The sequence below is a fragment of the Pristis pectinata genome, chromosome 5, assembly GCF_009764475.1.
Source record: "Pristis pectinata isolate sPriPec2 chromosome 5, sPriPec2.1.pri, whole genome shotgun sequence".
Classification (NCBI taxonomy): Eukaryota; Metazoa; Chordata; class Chondrichthyes; order Rhinopristiformes; family Pristidae; genus Pristis; species Pristis pectinata.
Window position 1 is genome coordinate 53,349,508 of NC_067409.1, and position 14,605 is coordinate 53,364,112.

A 14,605-nucleotide genomic window follows, 5' to 3' on the forward strand; every position below is an offset into this window, starting at 1 on the left:
AGTGAGGAGTTTGCAACATCTTTTGGATAAAGTGTCAAACCAAGGCAATTAGTATTTCCTCAGTACTGAAGGAGAGCTGAATAACAGTCCTTGTTCAAAACAGTATCTGCTCATTCAGTCATTTGCTGTTCATGAGACAATGCTTTGTGCAAATTGTTTTCCAGGTCTGCCTACATAACTACAGTGAAGAAGCTTGAAAGGGTGAAAGTTTATTTGTTTATTGGTACAGCTGGGGAGATAGTAGTAAACACAGGAGTTGGAATTAAAAATTCACGGCCCTGAAACTGCTGTTCAGGAGGGGCTGGGACTGGGTCCTGATCTTATCGGTCATTCCAAAGGCCTTTGTAAGGAACAGAATCCCCATCCACCCCAAGCGAGGTCAGTAGGAGGTAGTTGGACTGAAGATGAAAATGTCCAATGCTCCGAGTTTTTATTTTGCCCAGCTGCCAAGTGATTAGGTTGACTATCATCGAGCCAAAAAACTTGACAAAGGCTTTCCTTTATGTTTACTCTGCCAATTGTGAGAGGGATTTATGAATCATATTTATACAGCAATTGGTGTTGGATTCACAGAATCAATGTTTTACAAAAGGTGAATGAAAAAAATTGATCTCAAATTATTCCTTTTGAATGACGTCATTTCACGGAGGTGCAATAGTCTACAACTTTTCTAGACTGTAAACCTATTAAAGGTAATTGCATGAGATAAAACAATTTGTTCCAATCATCCATGTTAGCAGTGAAGCAATTAAATTGTCTAATCCAACATTTAAAAAAAATCTTAATTTGTTCCTTCTCCCAAATTTTTAAATCCAGCAAATCCAGACTTAAAGGATACAGAGGACCAGTTTGGCCGGACGCCACTGATGTATTGTGTGCTTGCTGACAGATTGGACTGCGCTGAAGCACTCCTTAAAGCTGGAGCTAATGTCAACAAAGCAGATCGCAGCCAGAGGACAGCTTTGCATCTTGCAGCACAGAAGGTGAGCATTATTTATGAGACCCCTAACCAAAAAGAAGTATCCATGGTATTTACTTTCTTGGATCGATTTCTTTATATCAGAACATATGAGTAATGATGAATTCATGCTATGTTCTATTCAATTCATTATTCATGCTATATTGGTGCCGGAAGCGTGGCGGCACTTGCGGGCTGTCCCAGCACATTCCCAGAATGTGTTCATTGTTAATGCAAAAAGTTGCATTTCACTCTGTGTTCTGATGTACATGTGACAAATAAATAAATATAAAAAAAGTTCATCCAGTTACTCCACATTTATACTGACTTATTGATCACATAAAGCTATTCCTAACTTAATGTCATATAAATGTCTTGTGTTTTGTTTTTTTCATTTTTGCTGGAAAATATGAGCAGATCCCCTATCTTAATTCCATTTTCCCACTCTTTTCCCCTTATCCCTTGATATCTTTTGTGTCCAATGGAAGAGCCAAGTTATTCAGTAGAAATAAAAATACTGAATGTGTTCTTGAAGAGTTGTTACATGAAACTTTAGCAGGTGGGTTAAGGTCAGGAAGCTCTTTTTCAACCAGCATGGATTCAGTGGGAAAAATGGCCTCTGCATTTTAGCTTTTCTATTATTCTGTGATTTGTTGCATTTGTTGAAATATGTGCCTATGATTTATAGATTTTTTTTAATGAACCTTGCAGATATTTGTATTTGGTTTTGCCCTCTTTTCTGGGAGGAAAAAAAACTTGGTTGAGTCTATTAGCTGTTTGAAAGCTTTCTAGCAATGATAATCCAGCCTGCAGATTTTCAGGAGTGGTGGAAAAGAGAAAGAAGTGACATGTAAGTATGTGTAGCTGCATCTTTAAATGTTACTTTCCATTTGGTAGAGAGCTGAGTTTAATTAACCCTTTAAAATCCATTTTGAATCATTGGTATTATTCATTTTTTTTAACAATTCAATAGATTAGTTTGTAAGTTAAAGCTTTAGCCATTGTCTTGTTAATATTATCACCTTCTTATATCAAGGAAGGACACATGAGCTCACATAATGAAATTATTAAGCCTAAACAAAAGTGAAAAGTTTCTGTGTCATTCTTTGAAAATGTTAGGAGTGGACCAAAATATATGTCAGGTAAAAATACTCAGAGAATTATACTGCACAGGAAGAGGAAATTCAACCAATCATGGCATTGTTGGCTCTCTCATAGGTTAGTCCCATACAAATGTCTTTTCCTCACTGTGTATATAGCAGCCTTATCAACATGTCTTCCCACCTTTGAACAATTTGTTTGAGTGATTCATCTAGTATGAGGGAATGCACTGGCATGGCTTTTGCAGGGAAATATTGGCCGTTACCCATGTTACTGGCAACGTTTTCCCAAGTAACTGATTAAAAACTTCAGGATTTCAGTGAATTCAACACTCTGGTGTCAGAACAGTGCCCCCATTTGTTTGCATGGAGATGAGCAAGTGTGAGGGACCAGGTAGATTTTAGCTAGTTTATGTTTTGTGAATTGTTTGACTGCTGTTTATTTTTACACATTAAGTCTATTCTGCAATTATCATAAAGCTGCTTTATAATGTAAAGGAGTAATTATTTCATTCATTCTCACAAATAACCATATCTAATGTCTCTTCATCATCTAAGAAGGCAAGCATATGCATGGTAAACTCTGAGGAGCATGTTCATGGCACACAGTATCTTCTCACATGGTCATGGGCACAAGTTGCAATAATGTACTCTTAAACAACTTCTTTGATTAAGAGGTTGGACTGTCTCAGAAATTGGCTGCTTGTCTAAAAAGTCATTGAGCAATTTACCATTCTATCCAATGTTAATATCTTTATGTAGATTATGATTCTGATTTAATGCAACACATTAAATCAGATTCTGGTATTCTGTAAAATTCTTTACTATATACTTAATTTGATTGGTCTGCATATTTCATATTGCATATTCATTCTAAATCCCTTTATATCATGCTGAATCTTTTTATAACCAATTCATTAATTTTGAAATTATACCGCTGTGGGAAAATATAGTAACTAACTTGCACTCCAAGTCCCCAAAAAATAAGATAAATGGTCAATCACTGTTCTTATTAGTTGAGAGAGTCATTTTTGGTTAGGATATTTGAAGAAGCCCTGTTCTTCAATAAAAGGGACCACAGAATATTTTGCATGAAACCAATATGGCAGATAACAGCACTTCTTCAGTTCTGCATTGAAGCATCAATCTGTTAAATGTGCTTCAGTTTGGGGAAGGAATTTCCACACATGACCATAAAAAAGCACAAGAATTGATTTTTGCTCCATAATAGTGAGGAGTGCTGCACTGCAACTGCAAGGATATGATTATATGCTTCAAAAAACACAATTGCTTATTAAATCACTATTATTGTCTGATATATTCAATGAGATGTTTGTTATTGCAATATAAAACATTTTGGTTTCTTTTATTTACTTAAATAAGATGGCCGTTTTTGGGAATATTAAGTATTAATACAACTAGAGCAGTGCAGCCTTTCAGTTTAACATCACTTTATGGCAGAATGTACTTAATTTACTATTGGCATTTAGTAAGACTGGTTGTCTTCCTATCCCCACAATCATCAGTGTTTGTGTTTTGCTTTTTTTCAATACATTTCAGAACCTACTATCTATTTTAAATAAAAACAGAAAATGCTGGAAACACTTGACAGGTCAAGTAGCATCTGTGGAAAGATTTTATTTAACAGTATGCCAGCTTTAAATATGATGGCCACTTTGAGATATTAATTTAATTTGCTACTTTGCGCACAGTAAGTTCTTTACTGATATAAAGAGCAAATAATAAAGTGCATCTTAGGCTAGAAACTGAAACAAAACTTGAAGGCAGAGAATTTCTTTAAAGATATGGTCGAGACAAATGCCTGTCATGTAGGCTGCAATTGACAAATGCAACCTGGTATTGACATTGTGTCCCTTGATGATAGTTGCTTTGCAGGCTTAGCTTCACTGGTCAAATTCTTTAATTGTTCTGGCCTTTCATTCAGTCAAAGCTGGAACAGCACTATAGGAAAAAGAGGAGGAGCAAATGCTATTACTAGTCTGGCAAAGCACACCATCAGAACTGCTGTGAACAATCAATCTGTCATAATGTTATGATTTGTTCATTTTTATACCTTTTATTAGCCTTCACTTGTTTTGCCATTTGGCCTCCGGGACAGCTGAAGTGCTGTCTAATTTAAAAGTTGGCTTCTATCAGAATGGCCTCAGCAGGGGCAGTGTTAACAGTCGTGACAAATAATCAATACCTGTCCTTGTCATGTGGAACATGTGTAGTTGGGCCTCTCATCTAGAGGATTAGAGGTCTAATTGGATCGAGAATAGGGAAGGTGGGCTGTTTCTTTGGCTTGTCACTGCTGTGGAACTGTCAGTTGTCATCCTTATTCATACTAGAGAGAAGCAATGGACCACAGAACACTTAAATGCTTGCAAAGTATTCTGCGTGAAGCTCAAAATAGAATTAAGAAATGTATAAAAATGTTTAATAGCATGACAGTCATTTTTGCAGAAGGGACAGAAACTATTGTTATTGCAAAACCTCTGATTACCTTTTGTTATTTCTGAATATGTCAGAATTTTTTTAAAATGTGGACCGAAGGATGCAGGTGTTCAGCAAAAAAATATGCAAGGTGGTCTAAGCTGTTTATTTTAATAAAATGAAAATTCTCAGCAATATAACTTCTGAAAATATTGCCTATATTTAGGATGGCTAAAATTATAGTGCTGCATAGGTTTTAAATAGGATTAAAGATTCAAAATAGTGTATTAGAAGTGATTGAAATATGTAATTTTTACATCGTGTTAGAATCACTGAATAAAACCTTTTAGTTATGCATGTATTCATTTTGAAAAGTTAGTTATGTATTCATTTGATAAAGAAAAGTCCAAAGCAAGGTTTGATTGCTATTTCATTGCCATGTGGAGTTTTATTCGAGAAACAGCTACTGCAGTATTGAAAGTTGGACATTTTTTTCTTTGTATTTCGTGTAATTAACTCAGCTGACATCCTCTGTAGTCTCAATTGTAGTTCATCCTAGGTAGCAGTTAAATTTTAAAAAAATTGAATAGATAGACACTTAATTCAAAGGACTTTGCCTGTTTCTGAAGCTCAATATGAATTGCTACTAAAATCACCAGCTTAAAATATTATTTAAAACAGGAACCACTTTTTGGAAATTATTGTTTTCTATTTTGAATTTATAGCCTCATGGAATCATTCTAGTATAGGAGACCATTTGCCTTATCAATCCTTATCAAGCTTTTTCTAAAAGCAATCCAGTTAATTCCATTCTGTGGCTTCTTATCAGCATTTTCTTCTCTCAAGTGTTTACTGAATTCCTGTTTTGAAAGCCACAAATACAAAAACAGAGGTGATGGACAAGAGAACTTTCAAAACACTGTAATACCTCATATAATGATAAATAGTTTGTTGTGAAGTTTGCTCTGGAGCCTCCTTTCCCTTTTCCTTTGTTTAGAAAGAAAATGTATAAAGCAGTTCAAAAGTCATGAGCATAAACATAGCGCCAGACATTAAAGCATGGCCGATGACATATTTGTTTACATTTGGCACCAACCAATCAGTGGAGAGCTCCATTAACCACCTTCTCCCACCATCATTCAGCCAAGTCAGTAAGTATTTATGTTCCTTTATTTTCTATTAAATAAGTGGACTAATAGTGCCATGATGTCTGCCAAATGTCCTTTCTGTGACAATGATAAAAATGTGGCAAGAGTTAAAAAGAAAACTGTTGGATGTGAAAATTCAAGTTATAATGTATCTTGAGGTGGATGTGAAGAAGTGTGACCTAGGGTGTTTGTTAGCTTTGAATCCATTCACATCAAAGGAAGTTTTGAATTAACCAGGTAAGATTAAGGGTGCTGTGTAATTGACCACTTTGACTGTTAAAGTTATTATGTAGAAAGATTAATTGAGAGAGTGGTGACCCTATTATGCATAAGTGTTGGCCAGATTAAGTGCAAAATACCATTAAATCAAACAATCATCATGGAGAAGGTGAAGAGTGTATATAACCATTTAAAGAAAAAGAAAGGCAAGGATTCATCTGAGAATCATTGAGGTTAATTTGATAGGTTTAAACATTGGAATACTTGCAGTAGTGGTGAAACTGTGAGTGCTGATGTACAGGCAGTACATGAATTCCCTGCTCTGCTCAAGGTCAGTGTGGAAAGTGACAATCATTCTCCTCAGTTGTGCTTAATGTAGAGGAGACATTGTGCATCAAAGTTCAAGGTCGCCAAGGACCACCTTATGTTCTTGCTGGACAACAACGCTTCAGGAGATGTTAAGTTGAAGCTCCTCCTTGTCTTCCATTCAGAAACACCATGAGTGATGAAGGGGTACTCAAAGAAGTATTTGCCTGTCAAATGGAAATCAAACCAGAAGGCCTGGATGGCTTGGGGCATTCTTTCAGCAGTTATTTGGGTCTTATTTTTGCCTTACCTTGAGGAGATATCACAAAGACAGTGGTTTCAAATCCAAAGCAGTGTAACTCCTTGATATTACTCCTGGATAAACTTGGCTCACTCTAGACTTCTCTCTAACTGTAGAAGTCATGTTCCTTCTGCTAAATATGACTTCCCCCTCCTTTCACCCATGGGCCAGGGTGTCATTTCCATTTTCAAAATGTATTGCCCCCAGCACAGCTTCAGCCAGCTGGTCGAGCTGAATGATGGATATCAGATGGACTTGTGGAAGATTTGTAATAGATTGAAGGCAATATCAGAAGTTCCTGGGAGGAAGACATTACCACCTGTACAAATGGTGTTTGATGGAAGGCATGACTGTGAGTCTCAATGATTTTGCCAGTTTAGAGGAAGAGGTACCAGCATTGACCAATGACATTGCCCTCAAAGGCAGGACTTGAAGAAATTGATGCAGCTGATTTGTAGGATCTTTTTGATTATCATATGGAGACATTCACTAATAAAGAGTTACAGGAGCTGGCTCAGCAATGATTTGCAGATGTGAAGGCAGACGTTACTGCTGCAGAAGCACCATCAGAGAGAACCCTCAGGACCAAGTTCCTGAGTGAGAACTTAAGATGATGGTTGTAAAAGAGGCTTTCTGAGGAAAATGATCTGGACTTTGAGTACAGCAGTGCTGTTCAATGAAACTGTGCAACAAACTGTTGTGCACAGCATCTCCTGCTATCAGGTGATGTTTCAGGGCAGGAACAAAGCACGACAATTGACCTTTGATGCCTTATAGGAAAGGTCTTGAGCTTTGCAGGATGAACCATTGCCAGGTCTTTTCAGGGATCTCACTCATCCACATGTTCCCCGTGAGTAGTTCCTGCCACCTACTGCAGTAGGAGTGAAGAAAATGAAGAAGTCAGTGGCAGTTTTAATCATTGGTTTATTTATTAATAATTTTTACAACATTTAATAATATACATTTTTGCATGCTGAACAAAATTTAGCAAAATCTAACAAACATATCTCCACATTGCAAAATTTTCACCCCTATCCCAATGTATACTATTATATGACTGCCTTATCTGCATCGTTATCTTGTAAATCAAAGTGATTTCCAGGTGTGCCAGCCTTTGTAATATTAGATGTTGTTGTTTTACGTAAGGTAGAATTCAGAAATTCAGGAAAAGATTTAAGTGCACAACAATCATTATTGCACAAGAGATAGATGGTACTTTTAACACACCTCTGATTATTCATAGTGTACCTTCAGAAAACTTAAAAATAAATATGGACCTTTGAAGGAAGTTCTGCAATAAACCTGAAAGATAGAATAAGCAGTTCAATCACACGAAATGCAATAATTCTATTGTTATTTCAGTGTTTCCAGATCATACCTACTAATTGCATTAAAATTATTTTCTGTTTGAAAGCACCTGACATCAGTGTCTTTTGATTCCTGAGCGTTCCACCAATAAAACCATTTTCTCTTTATTCATGCTTTTGCATGCATTTAAGATCACCTCTCCATCATCTCTGCTGTAAAAGAAACAGCTTCTCCAGTCTATTCTCATTCCTAGTAATTCTTTTCTTCTAAGGTTTCCTGGTAACATGAAACATTTATGCTACAGGAGTAACTCCTTTGTTTCTAAAGTATGCCCATTTGGTAATTTAGCTCGCTTTTTCTGACTTCTATTTTTCTTCTTGCATTCATTATTTATTGAAGCAAGTACCTCAGTGGTTAATTAAATGTTTTCTATTCAAGGTAGGCCAGTTGGTCAAGAATCATAAAACAGAAGAATCAGAGTAAGGGAGCCTTAAAATAAGGGAATCTATGGTTTGTTTCTCTGATGCGTGTGTGTGAGAAAGAGAAAGAAAGGTGTATACAGCTGCCCATGTTTGTATCCTCAAGTAGCGAACAAAATGAGAACTATAGTCAATGCAAGTAGAATAATTAGGCCCAGGATGTGTGAGGCACATAAATTTGCTGAGGCATTTTAGCAAGAGGCATTATCGCAAGGAACTTGATTGAAAGCTGTAACCTTGTCAATTAGTGTAATGATTTGACTTCTATATCAAATGTATGAGCCTGGATTTTGCAGGTAAATGACACTTCACTGCACAATTGCCAACATTTGTTAATGAACAGAGAGACTAAGGGATCCCAATCCATAGTTCCCTAAAAGTGGCAACACTGGTCGATAGAGTGGTGAAGAAGGCATATGGCATGCTTACCTTCATGGATCAGGGCATGTAATAATGTATTGCAACTGTACAAAACGCTGGTTAGAATACACTTCGGAATACTGTGTGCAGTTCTGGTTGCCACCCTATAGAAAGGCTTGAGTTATGGGGATAGATTGGATAGGCCAAGCTTCTTTTCCCAGGAATGAAGGAGGCTGATGGATGACTTGATGGAAGTACATAAAATTATCAGAGCCAGAGATAGGGTAGACAGTCAGAATCTTTTCCCCGCGAAAGGGGTATCAAAAACGAGTGCATAAGATTAGAGTGAGAGGAAGGGGATTTGAGGGGAAAGTGTTTCAAATGGAGAGTGGTTGATATGAAGAACATGCTGTCAGAGGAGATGTAGGATCTGATACAGCAGGTACGGTAGTGTTGCAGTTAGTGTAACGCTATTACAGCACCTGCGACCTGGGTTCAATTCTGGCCACTGTCTGTAAGGAGTTTGTACATTCTCCCCGTGTCTGCGAGGGTTTCCTCTGGGTGCTCCGGTTTCCTCCCACATTCCAAAGACGTACGGGTTAGGAAGTTGTGGGCATGCTACATTGGCGCTGGGAGCGTGGTGACACTTACGGGCTGCCCCCAGAACACTCTACACAAGATGTATTTCACTGTGTGTTTCGATATACATGTGACTAATAAAGATATCTTATCTTACTACATTTAAGTGGCATTCAGACAGACAGTTAAATAGGGAAACATCAGGTCTGTTCAGGGATCTCACTCATCCAGATCATATCCAAATAAGGAAAATGGGATTAGTGTAGATGGGCAAAAAGGTTGGTGTGAATGTGGTGGGTCAAAGGGGCTGTTTCTGTGTTGTACTCTATACCATTTTCTCTTGTGACAGCCACTAAGTTAAGGAGTTACACAAATGCTGAAGTCAAAGTTAAGTCAGCAGTTCAGTTATTTTTCCAAATTTGTTTTATCACTGGACTCCTTGTGGAATCCATCAAGAGGTTGCAAAGTTGAGGCAATTCTCCACCACTTAAGAGGAAGAGACATCTGACATGCTGAGTGCTTCCAGAATTTTCTGTATTTATTTCAGATTGCCACATTCATGTGTTTTTTTTAAATCTCTGCCAATTATGGTAGAGATTCCAGTCTTTTGCCCAAAGTTGGACCTTGCAGAGGGAGTGATTCTCAAGAACGGATAAAGGCTGTGAGGGAATAAGGTACATGTACATCTTGTTTTCAAAATATTTGAGCTTGCTTTAGTATTTTTTAAGTGTTCAGATATTTTTATGAATTAAAATAATAGCTTTAATAGGCTTTGATGATCCTAGAATGGTTCTGAATGTTATTGAATTTCACAAATAATGCTGAGTCTGTGGTTTTGTCATCTATTAATTTTTTTGCTGCTTTTCTGGGGTGTGACAATTTCCCACCAGTAATCCCATTTTGTTGTGGAAAGCCCTATTGACAAGGAGGTGTTTACAGTGGAGAAGATCATGGAAGCTAGGGAATTGGGGGAAGTTAACAGTGATGTATATTGCTGTAACAAAAGAGGAGGTGCTGGTGGTGTTGAGGACCATAAAGGTGGATAAACTTCCAGGACTGACCATGTATATCCTAAGACATTGTGGGAAGCAAGAGAAGAAATTGCGGGGACCTTGACAGTGATGTTTGTATCTTCGTTAGCTATGGCTGAGGTACCTGAAAACTGGAGGGTGTCTAATTTTATGCTCTTATTCAAGAAGGGCTGCACAGACAAGCAAGGGAACTAAAGGCCGGTGAGTCTAACAGGATTCTAATGGAAGCAATTCTGAGACTATGGGATTGATCTGGATTTGGATAGGCAGGGACTGATTAGGGATAGTCAGCATGGCTTCATGCATGAAAAGCTGTATCTCACGAACTTTACTGAGATTTTATTTTGAAGAGGTGACCAATGGGATTGACTTGGTGCTGCGTTCCCTGTTGTTTGCCATATTTATTAAGGATGTGGATGAGAATGTAATTGGCATGATTAGTAAGTGTGCAGATGACACCACAATTGGTGGTGTGATTGACAGTGCAGAAGGTTATTTAAGGTTACAACCAGATCTCGATCAACTGGGAAAGTGGGCTAGGGAATGGCAGATGGAATTTAACTTGGACAACTGTGAAGTGATGCATTTTGGGACGATAAACCAGGGCAGGACATATTCAGTGAATGATAGGGCCCTGGGGAGTGTTGCAAAACAGAGAGACCAAGGAGTACAAGTATATAGATCCCTGAAAGTGGCGACACAAGTTGACAAGGTGGTGAAGAAGACGTTTAGCATGTTTGCCTTCATTGAATGGGTCATTGAGTACAGAAGTTGGAACTTCATGTTACAGGTGTACGAGACAATGGTGAGACAGCACCTGGAATACTGTATGCTGTTCTGGTCACCATACCATAGGAAGGATGTGATTAAACTAGAGAGGGTGCAGAAAAGATTCATATTGCCGGAACTGGGTGGCTTGGCTTATAAGGTGACTGAATAAGGTGACTGAATAGGCTGGGGCTGTTTTCCCTAGAGTGTAGGAGGGTGAGGGACGACCTTATAGAGGTTTATAAAATCATGAAGGATATAGATAAGGTGGATTGTTACAGACGTTTTCCCAGGGTAAAGGAGTCTAAAACTAGAGGGCATAGGTTTAAGGAAAGATTTAAAAAGTCAAAGTCGAGTTTATTGTCATATGCACATATACATGTATGCTCAGGTACAATGAAAACCTTACTTACAGCAGCATCACAGGCACATAGCATCACATAAGCAGCATTCACAAGAAAAAAAATAAATTAATCATACATTATACACAGTTTTTACAAGAAAGAACACAATTTGAACAAAAAAAAGTCTGCTTTAGTGCAAAATGATCAAAGTGGTTATAGTGTTGCTAAACTGTAGTGATTAGGGTTTTGCCAGTTGGTTCAAGAACCAAATAGTTGAAGGGAACTAGCTGCTCTTAAACCATCAAACTTAATCAGATCACTGAGCTTTATATATGTGGAAAATAATGATCAATTGGCCTCAAATTATGCGGCTTTTAATACTGCTGGAGAAATAGTGAAAGTTAAAAGAAATGAGAGGAAGAATAACAAAGAGAAGAGATGGTTTCAGGAAATGAACAAAGACTGTTGAAGTTGGCAGTGGGAGGAGAGAAATGGGAAAAGAGATTGCCCAAGAAACAGAAAGAGAGATGGACAGAGACAGTGGAGTTGTAGGATTGTGAATGATTCCCAAGATCTGTCGTCAGGCCAAGCTCTGCTGCCCTCTATTTCTCAACCTTAGTCCAATGATACTTGCTCTTCCACTTGCCATTTGTTGCTCGAGGATCTTCAATATCAATTGAAGAAGATTGCATTTCTGTCATAAATGAAACAAAAATAAACATTTACGTTTATTTAACATCTTTCACACAGATAAACTATTTGTTGAAGTATATTAATCTTGTAATGACTACTGTCATGTCAGAAATGAAGCAAATAATAAACAGCATATAGAAAGATTATTCAAACAGCAACATGACATTGATTGAGGGGTATATATTGATTGAGGATATAACACCCCTTATGTTTAAAATAGTTCTCCTGTAATCTTTCATATCCATGGGAGAACAGGCCGAAAGTCTGGTCCTCCAACAATATAACTCTCATAGTACTACATTATGCAAGCCTAGATTTTTGTGTTCAAACTTCTAGAGTGGGACTTGAATATCAATATTTTGACTTGGAGGCAAGTAGGCCACAGCAAACAAATGAAATATTTTTCTTTTCTATCAGCTTGCATCCTCCTACCTAATGTTACACTCTGGTCCTGCCCTCTCAGAGCCTCCTAATGGCTCTGCTTCTGTACTTAGACCTCCAACAAGTAATTGTCCTGATGGCTTTATTTTGGGCCCTTTTAGGTCTTAACATCTCCATTTTCCTGTTTATCTTCCCATATTCTGTATGTTACTTCCAGTTCTCTTGTGTCTGCCTCCAAGACAGAAACAACAGAACAAATGGAACAGAACAGGTTTCTTCCTTTAAAAAAATAATTCTCCTGTGTGAATTTATTGATTTAGTAACATGCCCTACTGCCCTATTAAGTTATTATTTTATTGGTACCTGCTCCTCTGTACATTTTTCAATCCATTACTGCTTTATGAATTTTCGATTCACTGGGTTTCACTTTTCAATTAATTCTCTGATATGCACTGCTGCATTAATGTTTTAGCATTTGCTATGAATCTAATTAAGTTATGCTATTTCTTCCCTAATTTTATTAATTTCTTGTTGCTGTGTGTTTTTTTTTAATCGATTTTAGTTGTGGCCAGTGCACAATTAATTCACCGGTGTCTGCTTAACTCTGCTGCAGGGTTAATCAATATACTTTCATAGTTGTATATTAGTGGTTGTCTCTGAGATTTTTTACTAGCTTTCGTATGTTTGGATTTTCTGCAGGAATGAAATATTGTAAAATAAAAACAATGACATGTTTTGCTGAAATTTTTTCTAATTTCATAGAGTCATGTAGCGCAGAAACAGGCCCTTCAGCCCACCATGTCTATGCTGACCAGCAAATACCTATCTATACTAACCCCATTTACCAGCATTTGGTCCTTATCTTTCTATGCCCTGGCAATTCAAGTGCTTGTCTTGGTACTTAAATATGCCTGCCTCCTCCACCACTAAACAGTGTGTTCCAGATTTCAACCACCAATTGGGTGAGAAAGTTCTTCCTAAGATCCCCTCTAAATTTTTTTAACCCTTACTGTAAACCTAGGCCCTCTGGTTTTAGATACCTCTATTCTGCCCCTCATAATTTTGTATTCCCCTGTCAGGTCCCAGCTCAGCCTCCAAGAAAACAAACGTGGTCTATCCAGTCTCTCCTCATAACTGAAACTGTCCATTGCAGCCAGTGTCCTGATGAGTCTCTGCAATTGCACTGGAGAGGGTACATCCTTCCTATAGTGTAGTGACCAAACTGTACACAGTAGTTTTGCTGTACCTTATGTTTAAGATTGTACTGTAATCTCTCTGCTCTTATATTTTATGCTTTTGCTAATGAAGGCAAGACCTTATGCTGCCTTCACCATCTTATGGCACCTCAGGGATACTTGGACGTGCACCATGGTCTTTCTGTTTCTCAATACTCCATAGGGCCCTACCATTCATTGTCATTCTCTTATTAGACCTCCCAAAGTGCATCACTTCACACATCAAGATTAAATTTATTTGCCATTACTCCGCCCATCTTACCAACAAATCTATATCATCCTGTAGACTTCAACTATCCTTGTCATTATCAACAATACCATCTATTTTTGTGTCATCTTGCAAACTTACTGATTATACCTCCTAGGTTCAAATTGTTAATGTATAAAACAAACGGTGAGTGTCCAGCACCCATACCTTCCAATCACCGAAATGCCCTCCATCCATGAGGCATAAATAAGATGGGTCTTTTACCCAGGATGGAAATGTCAAATACTGGAGGGGATAGATTTAAGGTGAAGGGGGAAAGTTTAAAGGAGATTTGTGAGGCAAGTTTTCCTTTACACAAAGTGGTAGGTGCCTGGAATGTGCTGCCATGGTAGGTGGTGGAAGCAGATATGATAGCAATGTCTAAGAGGCACTTAGATGCGTGAATAGGCAGGAATAGAGGGATACAAACTATGTGCAGGCAGATGGGATTTGTTAGATTGGCATTATGGTGGTGCAGACATGGTGGGCTGAAGGACCTATTCCTGTGCTGTACTGTTCTACCATCCTCTGCCTCCTCTTACCAACTTGTCCTGAATCCCATGGGCTCTAACCTTTTAGATCAGCCTTTCATGTGGGATGTTGTTGAAGGCTTTACTGAAGTCCATGTAGACAGCATCAATTCACTGCCCTCATTAATACACTTTTTTACCTCTTCAAATAATTCAATAAAACTAGCCAAACAGGATCTCCC

At 37.9% G+C, this 14,605-nt stretch overlaps 1 protein-coding gene across 9 annotated transcripts in view; it reads left to right on the top strand.

Moving 5' to 3' along the window:
- invs (inversin) overlaps nt 1-14,605 on the top strand; it is a 356,685-nt gene that overhangs the window by 54,795 nt on the left and 287,285 nt on the right. For 5 of the 9 annotated variants that reach the window (XR_007956423.1, XM_052016840.1, XM_052016843.1 and 2 more), the window contains exon 4: nt 817-983. Coding sequence is in view for 5 of the 9 variants with exons in the window: in XM_052016840.1 (XP_051872800.1) it covers nt 817-983 (167 nt within the window). In the remaining 4 variants the exon portion in view is untranslated. Of the gene's footprint in view, nt 1-816; nt 984-1,669; nt 1,809-5,491; nt 5,646-14,605 lie in introns of those variants that run through there. The other 4 variants (XM_052016845.1, XM_052016847.1, XM_052016846.1 and 1 more) reach the window with 4 other exon arrangements.